The sequence below is a fragment of the Nicotiana tomentosiformis genome, chromosome 2, assembly GCF_000390325.3.
Source record: "Nicotiana tomentosiformis chromosome 2, ASM39032v3, whole genome shotgun sequence".
In the NCBI taxonomy this organism is placed as follows: Eukaryota; Viridiplantae; Streptophyta; class Magnoliopsida; order Solanales; family Solanaceae; genus Nicotiana; species Nicotiana tomentosiformis.
The window spans coordinates 28585039-28594415 of NC_090813.1; the positions used below are offsets into that span (position 1 = coordinate 28585039).

Here is a 9377-nt window from a genome sequence, read left to right on the forward strand (position 1 = left end):
ACCACCGTATCACTTGTTAGTGCCCCCTTAGGACGCGAATTCAAAGCTTGAGAGATTTGACCCATTTGCACTTCTAAGTTACGAATTGATATATTGTGTGAAGCAAGTTGGGCATCGGAATCGGAATTCTTTTTCATCATTTGCTTGAATTTTTCAATGCGACCCATTTTATTGTTGGAGGAACTAGGACCATAAGAAGGATAAGGAGGTGGATTGCTCAGTTGTTGGTACCTCGGGGGCCTTTGAAAACCTAACCCTCGATTTCCTTGGTTGTTGTTCTACCCGCCTTGGTTGTTGCCTCCCCAATTGCCTTGATTATTATTATTTTTCCAATTCCCTTGGTTATTGCTTCCATTTCAATTGCCTTGATTGTTACTATCATTCCAATTACCTTGGTTTCTAGAATTCCAATTGCGTTGATTATTTGAAGGTATCCATTGTGGTTGACTAGGGCCTTGGTAGATTTCCTTTGACCTTGAAAGTTGTTCACATATTGGACCTCTTCATCTTGATCATTATAAGAATCTCTTTGATCATACCCATTATCATCTTGAACAAAATTGTCCACTCTTTGTTGCACTTGTGGACTTCTTGGTCTTCTCTTGTTTACCATCATATTAACGACATCCATAGCATTGACTTGCCTTGGGTTTTGCACTTATTGAAGTTGAGCCTTTGCCAATTAGTTCATGGTGGTTGTCAACTCGGCCATGGCTTGCCCATGGTCATGTAACTCTATGTGAAGAAGAATCACATTTGGATCACCTTGTGGAACATTGGCTCTAGATTGCCATGCCGATGAAGTATCCGCCATCTCATTCAAAATATCACACGCCTCCGTATAAGGCATAGTCATGAAGTTCCCACCAGCAAGTTGATTCACTACACATTGGTTGGTGGTATTGACCCCCCGATAGAAAGTTTGTTGAATCATGTTCTCCGTCATATCATTGTTGGGGCACTCTTTCACCATTGTTCTATATCTTTCCCATATCCCGTGTAGCGGTTCATTAGGATCTTGCTTGAATGCTAGAATTTCATCCCGAAGAATAGCCATGTGCCCGGGAGAGAAGTACTTTGAAATGAATTTCTCCGTAAGTTCATCCCACATTCGAATGGAATGATTTGGCAAATGTTCCAACCAATCTAAAACTTTCCCCCATAGATAGAAGGGAAAAAGCCTTAGCCTCAAAGCATCCTCGGAGACATTTGTTTGTTTGCTTCCACAACACGTATCAACGAACTCCTTCAAATGTTTATATGAATTTTGATCCGGTGCACCGGTGAAAAACTCTCGTTGCTAGAGCAAAGTGAGCATCACGTTGGTTATTTGAAAGTTTACCTCCCTAATACGGGGTGGGACTATAGCACTTGCATACCTTTCATTCGGCAACACCCGGTGTGGAGCCGCTCGTGGTGGAGGTGGGGGTGGAACGGGAACATTGTCTTGCGGCGGTCGGCCTCGTCTATTGGCTTGAGGTTCAAGAGGGACCTCATCCATTGCATCATCATCAATGTCCACATCCCCCATATTTATGTTTCCGAGCTCGTTGTTTGCCATGATTGCACCTACAATACTCACAAGTAACTAACAATGAAGGAAAATGAGACAATTCACACATAAAACCAAATATATAGCTAAATCCGTTATCAGATCCCCAGCAACGGCGCCAAAAATTGATCTCGTCCAAGCCACACCTCTATTTGAGGTTGTGAAACGGTCGGAGCAATAATAGTATCCAACAAAGAGTCGGCGTCAATTTTCCACAAGGAGCTATGAATGGGACTTAGGAGTATATATTCGAGTGAATGAGCTTGAATTATATTGGATTACACTTCCGCAAAAGTTGGTTTGTTTTTAAATCTATTTTAAACTAAGAATGACAACTAAGAATTAAAACTAGCAAATTATAGTTGTTTGTTTTTCAAATGGTAAAAAGGCCTAGGGCTATGACCTTCACCTAGGTGTTCGCTTAATGGGTTGTAAGCCATAAAGCTTGTTTTCTTGGTCGGGGTGTATTATAGCTATCAACACTCAAGTATCCACTCAGTACCTCTCGGTCAGAGAGTGATTTTGTCCAATTTGTCTTTCTCAAGTCCAAATGGGTATTGAACAAAGCAGTTGATAATAAGCTCAAGTCGGGTTGTACTATCTCTAGTTTCAACCCTTTAATTAGGATTATCAATATCTCGATTGACCCAATTTCTTGCTAGCCAAGTTTTTCTAGACTAAGTCTCTCTTTCTTAAGTAGAGACCAAGTCAATTAGGCATGAGATAATGTTTGCAACCATTAAATCTTCAAATAAAATCAAGAACAATGCTAGATAATCAACACCCAACTATAAACAAGCAATAAATCAACCACCCAAATAGTTCACACCCTAGGGTTGGGTCACAACCCTAGTAAAAATCTAGCTACTCATGCTTAAATTAGAAGATGAAGAAGAAGAAGTGATAATTAAACCCATATTAATGATTGAAATGATAAAACTAATATTCAAAAAGCTCAAAATGGCAAAAATAACTAAAAGAAGTAAAGTAAACGGCTGCTGATGTCAAAAGGTATGTAAGTTGACTTAAAAAAGTGAAACTATTCTATTTATACAATGCTAGAATTTTTGGACAAAATTGCCATTCTCGGAGGTTCTGCGGCCACACAATTCCATGTGCGGTCTGCACTCTGCTTCAGTCTTGACAGGATTTAAATCTGCGGCCGCACAATTCTGAACCGCGACCGCATCTCTCATATTCTGCGGTTCGCATGTTTCTGGGTGCGGCCGCACAGGGTTCTTTTGCGGACCGTACATTTCTAAGTGCGGCCGCACTAGGCTCTTCTGCGGACCGCATATTTCTGAGTGCGACCGCGCAGCTGACTTCTGCGGCCGCACAATAATTGTGCGGTCCGCACTTCCTTTGAGCTTAGAATGAGAAATCTTTGAACTTCTGATCTTGCTTAACTTCTGCGACCGCACATTTCATGTGCGAACCGCACTTTGTACTTAGACTGTGATAAACTTTCCTTCACAATCTGCGGTCCACACTTTGAGCTTTTGTGCCTAATTTTGTTCTTGAGTTCATATCACTCCTTCTTGAGTTGGATTTCATCTTAGTGGCTCATTTTCCAATTACTCCTGTAATTAAGCATATTTCATCAGTTTTCGGGATTAAAATTAAAGGCTTTCGAACTAAAACGAAAGTAAAAAGGTGCCAAGAAGTAGTCAAAATCTCCACTCATCAATCGCGGACCAACTCACGCGATCGCGAAGCGCAAATTTTCACTGCCCAAAAATAACCCTACACGATCATGGAAAATCCCACGCGATCGTGAAGCACAGTTCCACAGGCCTACGCGATCGCGGACTCATTCACACGATCGCGAAGCATTAAGCGTGTGGCCCCCGGCTGCCTTATTTTCCTCTACGCGAACGCGACACGCCTCACGCGTTCGCGATGCACTGGCGTCCAAAGCTACGCGATCGCAGCCTTCTTCACACGATCGTGAAGAACAAATTTCCCCACTGCCCAGCTAAGCCTACGCAATCGTGAACCTTCTCACACGATCGTGTAGAAGGAAACCAGACAGTGCATTAGAAAAATTCCAACAGAGTTCAAAGTCCAAAATTCAATCCGTTAATCATCCGAAACTCACCCGAGTCCTCCGGGACCTCAACCAAATACATCAACAATTCCTAAAAACACCATACAAACTTAGTCGAAGCCTCAAATCACATCAAACAACGCTAAAACCACGAATCATACCCCAATTCATGCCTAATGAAACTAAGAAATTCCAACTTCTACATTCGATGCTGAAACCTATCAAATCAAGTCTGATTGACCTCAAAGTTTGCACACAAGTCATAAATGACATAACAGACCTATTCACATTTTCATAATCGGATTTCAACCCCGATATCAAAAAGTCAACTCCCCGGTCAAACTTCCAAGCTTGAATTTCTATTTTAGCCATTTCAAGCCTAATTTAACTGCGGACTTTTAATTAACAATCCGGACATGATCCTAAGTCCAAAATCACCATACGGAGCTATTGGAATCATCAAAATTTTATTCTGAGGTTGTTTTCACATAAGTCAACATTCGATCAACCTTTTCAACTTAAGTTTTCAACCTTGAGACTAAGTGTCTCAATTCATTTCAAAACCTCACCGGACCCGAACTAACTATCCTGGCAAGTCATATAACAGCTATAAAGTATAAAATATGTAGTAAATAGGGAAACGAGGCTACAACTTTCAAAACGACCGGTCGGGTCGTTATTGATCTCCAACACAGATTGGCAACAGTAGACATAATACAAAAGTGGGGAATACAAGTGCAAAGTGAGTGTGTGTTATGCTCAACAGATACAGAGGAAACACTCAATCACATGTTCTTTGAATGCAGCTACTCAAAGACTATATGGCAGAAACTACTTCAATGGATAGGAATGCAGAGGCAAGTGAGATCATGGAATGAGGAACTAGTTTGGCTAGCAAACATAACAAGAAGCAAGCATCCAAGGGAAGCCATCCTGTCCTTCATATTTGCAGCCACAATCTACCATGTTTGGATGGAAATAAATAGTAGAAGATTTTAACAACTGAAGAGAACAAGTATAGACAGACTGAAAGAAATAGCCCTACAATTGCATATTGTTGGACAAAGATACTCCAAATGGTAGAATGAACTAGATAGATTAAGAGGCTATCCAGACTAGGAGCTACCAGATATCCTTGCTTGTACAACTGATACCCTTCCTAAAAGGTGAGCAGTTATAGAGCTTGAAATTGGTATTAGCTAGTATGTAAGAGTTTCATAGTTATTTTTTGTATGATCCTGTCTCTAGAGTCCAATGAGCATGTGTGCTTGTAAATAATTTTACTTGGTTGAATAAATTTTTCTATTTAACCAAAAATAAATTATGATTAATATCTGAATTGAGTGCGGTTAATTTAAGTTTGAACGCATAACATAATATTTTGAAAATGCGGTCTAATTTAGAAAATAGAAAGAATTATTTGAATTTGAGATGAGATTTATTTTTTGAAATATGATAAGAAAAATCATATTTTGGAATATGAACAATAAAGTCAAAATTACTCTTGAAATAATTTTTTTTATTTTTTATCTAAATTATATTGAGTGTGGTAGAAATAGATATTAAATTTAAACAAGCTAATGAAAAGCCACGTTAAAATGTAATAATATTAGGTATTAAATAGTATATTAGTCAAAATAATGAATAAATAGAGAAAAAATAAAGAATTCATATTTTTTATCATAGAGAAAAAAGGGTAAAACTTATTTATATTTGAGATGAGAAAGTTTTATATATTATGATAAGAAAGGTCATAATATGGATGAGTCCATGTCACTAGTTCTAATAGATAAAATCAAAAACTAAAAATATTTAATAATAAAAAATAAATTATTGATAATGTGAGGATACTTATAAATCATAAGTTTAGAAAATAAAATAAAGTAAATATACAATACTTAAAATATTATTAACAAATTTAAATAATTTTAAAAAACTGAGCAATATTTTTAAAACAAAAAAATATATTTATTTTATGATTAAAAAATTATATATTTATCTATATTATACTAGATAATAGTAGTTAATAATAATATAAAATAAAATTACAAGTTAATAAAAAGCCACATAAAATGTAATAAGACTACATATTAGATTAAAATAGCAAAATTAAAGAAAATTATTAAAAATTTACTATTAGAAATGAAAGGAAAAGACTATTTAAATTTGATATTAGAAATTTCTTAAAATTATGATGAGAATGCTCAAACTATTGATAATACCACGAAATTGAAGGCTTATTTAGGAAAAATAAAAACAAATGATAAAAAATAAAATTTTAAAATACAAAATAAATTTCTAATATAGGTAATTCTATTAATGAAAATTAAAAATTAAATTTGTATCTTAAAACTAAAAATGAAAGAAAATTTACGTAAAGAAACAAAATGACAGTGAAAATACTACTACAATATTTAGATATAACATGTTCAAACAATTAAGAAAATATATTTTTATGATTAATATCTGAATTTAGTGCAGTTAGTTTAAGTTTGAAAGCATAACATAATTTTTTGAAACTACAGTCCACTTTAGAAAATAGAATGATAATAATTCTTTGAATTTGAGATGAGATTTTTTTATTTCATATTGTTTTATTATTTTTGAAAATATTACGTAAAGAAATAAAATGACAGTGATAATATTAATACAATATTTAGATATAATGTGTTCAAACAATTAAGAAAATATTTTTCTATGATTAAAATAAAATTAGAAAACTAAATAAATTTTTAATGTAGGTAATTTTACTAATAAAAATTAAAAATTAAATTTGTATCTTAAAACTAAAAAAGAAAGAAAATTTAACTGCATCTAATACAAAAATAATTATAAGAAAACTCAATACATTTGGAACATAATAATCAAAGAACTTATGTATTAATAATTTAGACTAATTCAAAGTTACAATTTAAAATAAAATGTGATATTATTTTGGCTGTAGGTAAAACATTAATATAAAAACTAATTAAAATCGCGCGCAAGCTCGCCCCCTTATGTTATGGAAGAATTGAGTTTATTGCTGGGCTGGTTATTCAGAGCCAGCAATTGACTGTCGAATTTCATCCCGCAGCCAGAAGAAGATCGCTTCGGGGTCACTGTGGTGTGGCTGAATAAAGGGAAGAGAATGTATAAAAAAATAAAGGTAGTGTGAAGATACTTATAGTTTAAATTAATTTAAAATAAATAAATTAAATAATTAAATTATATTTAAAAATATTACTGATAGATTTAAATGATTAAAAATCTGAATAAGAGGATACAAACATAAAAATATATTAAATTTTAAGAATAAAAAATGTGTATTTATTAAAGACTATTAAAAGAATAATAAGCAAGATATTAAGTTAATTATTAAGCTAATAAAAGATTATATGATAGTATAATAATGTTAAATAATAAATAATACAATAACGGTAAGTAAAGAACAAAAAGAAAAAGAATTTGCTTAAAAATGATGTGATGAATAAGACATATTTGACTTTTAGATAAAAAGAGAGTGATAATAAGAATTTTGTTAAAATAATATTATCTAATATGCTCAAACAAGACAGATCACAACATGACATGTTTAGTATTCTATAATATTAATAATGAAACGAAATGCAAGTACTAAAGTCAAGGGGTTAAGTTGCTATAAATAAAATAAAAAATATGTTGTCCACTACAAGATTTGAACAATAATTTCATATCTTACTTTTTAATTAATATCTAATGATTATATAATTTTTATATGAGAGAATTATATTTTAAGGTTATTTGCACATGATTTAAATCACCTACGTCATAATTTGACATGGTTTGTGTAAAAAGGAATATCATAGGTAGCTTCTATTAAGTTTGGTAGCGATGTATGAGAGTCATCCGAATCCAATTGGTTAGCTCCATGATTATCATCAATCAACTATTAAATGGGAAACACAATGGATAAGACTCGAAATTAGGCAAAGTCGATCGCCATTTAGAATTCTTTTATCCAATGTACTCTCTCTATTGCATTTTATTTATACGGCGGTATTTGGTTAGACATAAAATTTAAAAAATAAAAAATGGCTTTTGGCACATATCAATTATAAACATATTGTGATTTTAAATATTTCATGATATTTTACTGCTATAAGATCATGTCTTTAAGAATAAGGTAGAACTATTATTTTCTCATAATAACATGACTTGTTGGAATTAGTCACCACCCACTCGTCTAAAATGAAAAGACATATAAAACGGTCACAGCCTACTACTCATTTAAAAGGATATTGTGGGTCAATAACGAAGTCCGAAATTTTTTTAACTGTATTCAAACTTGAAAGAAGTAAAAAAAAATTCTAACAAAATATGTTCAATATATATTATACACCTTTAAAATTTAATATTTTATATATATACGCAATATAATTTTCCGACAGGACAATCAATTGACCAACCTTATTAGAGTGTAGCTTCTCTCCTCTTGTACGTACTTTTCAAATAGTACATATCACAAGTCTTCTTCAATTCTTAAACTTAGTACCTATTAAATACTGTCATACAAAATAAGAAGAACGAAGTTTTTTCTTATAATAGAGTAGAAAGAGAAGATTACCGTATCAAAGAGAGAGGTGTATTCTAAACTTCTCCTATAAAATAAATAAAACAAGAAATAAAATAAAGTCTTTTTTAACCAAAGAAAAGGTCGAAACCAGCACTATATAAAGAAGTTAAAAGTCTTATATCAAGTCCCTTCTTTGATCAAAAAGTATAGGGACCTAAAAAATAATAACAATACCATATATCTTCTTATCTTTCTCAATCATTATCCTATTTAGTAATTAATCATTTCCAATTAATGGCAATGAGAAAGAGCTACCTCTTTCTAGGAGGAAAAGAAAGGATTAGTCCTATGCCTTGTAGTGCTAGTACTCTACAATTCGAGTTTGATGAATCTGATATATGGTGTAATTCTAATAATCCAGACGAAATTCTTCCTCAAAAATCAATACCTAATTCACGTTTCTTGAAAAAATCAGCAAAGAAAAGTGGAGGGCGGGCAATATCTTCAGCAGCAGCAACAACATCATTGCCGGTGAACATACCGGATTGGTCGAAAATCCTAGGTAATGATTACAAGAATAATTGTCTAAGAGAGAGAAACGACGACGATGACGATGACGTGGATTGTAGAATTCCACCTCATGAATTATTGGCAAGGACAAGAGTGGCTTCATTTTCAGTACAAGAAGGTATGGGGAGGACTCTTAAAGGAAGAGACTTGAGTAGGGTGAGGAATGCTATTTGGAAGCAAACTGGTTTTGAAGATTAATTAACTACTTAATTAGCTCTTCTTTTTTTTGTAAGTTTTTTTTTTTTAGCTATGACTTCAATCAGAGGATCATGACTTACAATAAGTTCGTGTTATTCTCAAATCCTCATTTTGTTGATATCCTCTTTCCTTAAATTATGTAGAATCATCGGATTTTTGTTATCAAGAGGATCAGTTTTTAGTTTCTTACTTTTTAATATAGTTTCGGAATATAAAATTGTCACCAAATGATTTTGCGTTTTCTTGATAACTACTCCTTGTGTTGTACTTTTTTGTAATTTGTAAATATGTAAATTTTATGTTAGAATTACATTTATAATTGAGTTGTCTTGTCGATCTAACCTTACTCCAAACCTGGCCGTTACATAAATATTATTGTTACCATCTCTCATTCTCTTCTTTTCGTTAATTTACTTATGATCACGATCCTGTTCATCCCCCCCTCCGGGACCTCATGAGAAGAAGAGCGAACAACTAAC

General features: G+C 33.3%; 1 protein-coding gene across 1 annotated transcript; it reads left to right on the plus strand.

Annotated features, from left to right (window-relative positions):
• The first annotated feature begins 8424 nt into the window (after window positions 1-8424).
• Window positions 8425-8898, plus strand: LOC104106054 (protein S40-4-like). Its single transcript, XM_009614534.4, has one exon. It carries the CDS (start codon window positions 8425-8427, stop codon window positions 8896-8898), a length of 474 nt encoding a protein of 157 aa, XP_009612829.1.
• Window positions 8899-9377: the final 479 nt, after the last annotated feature.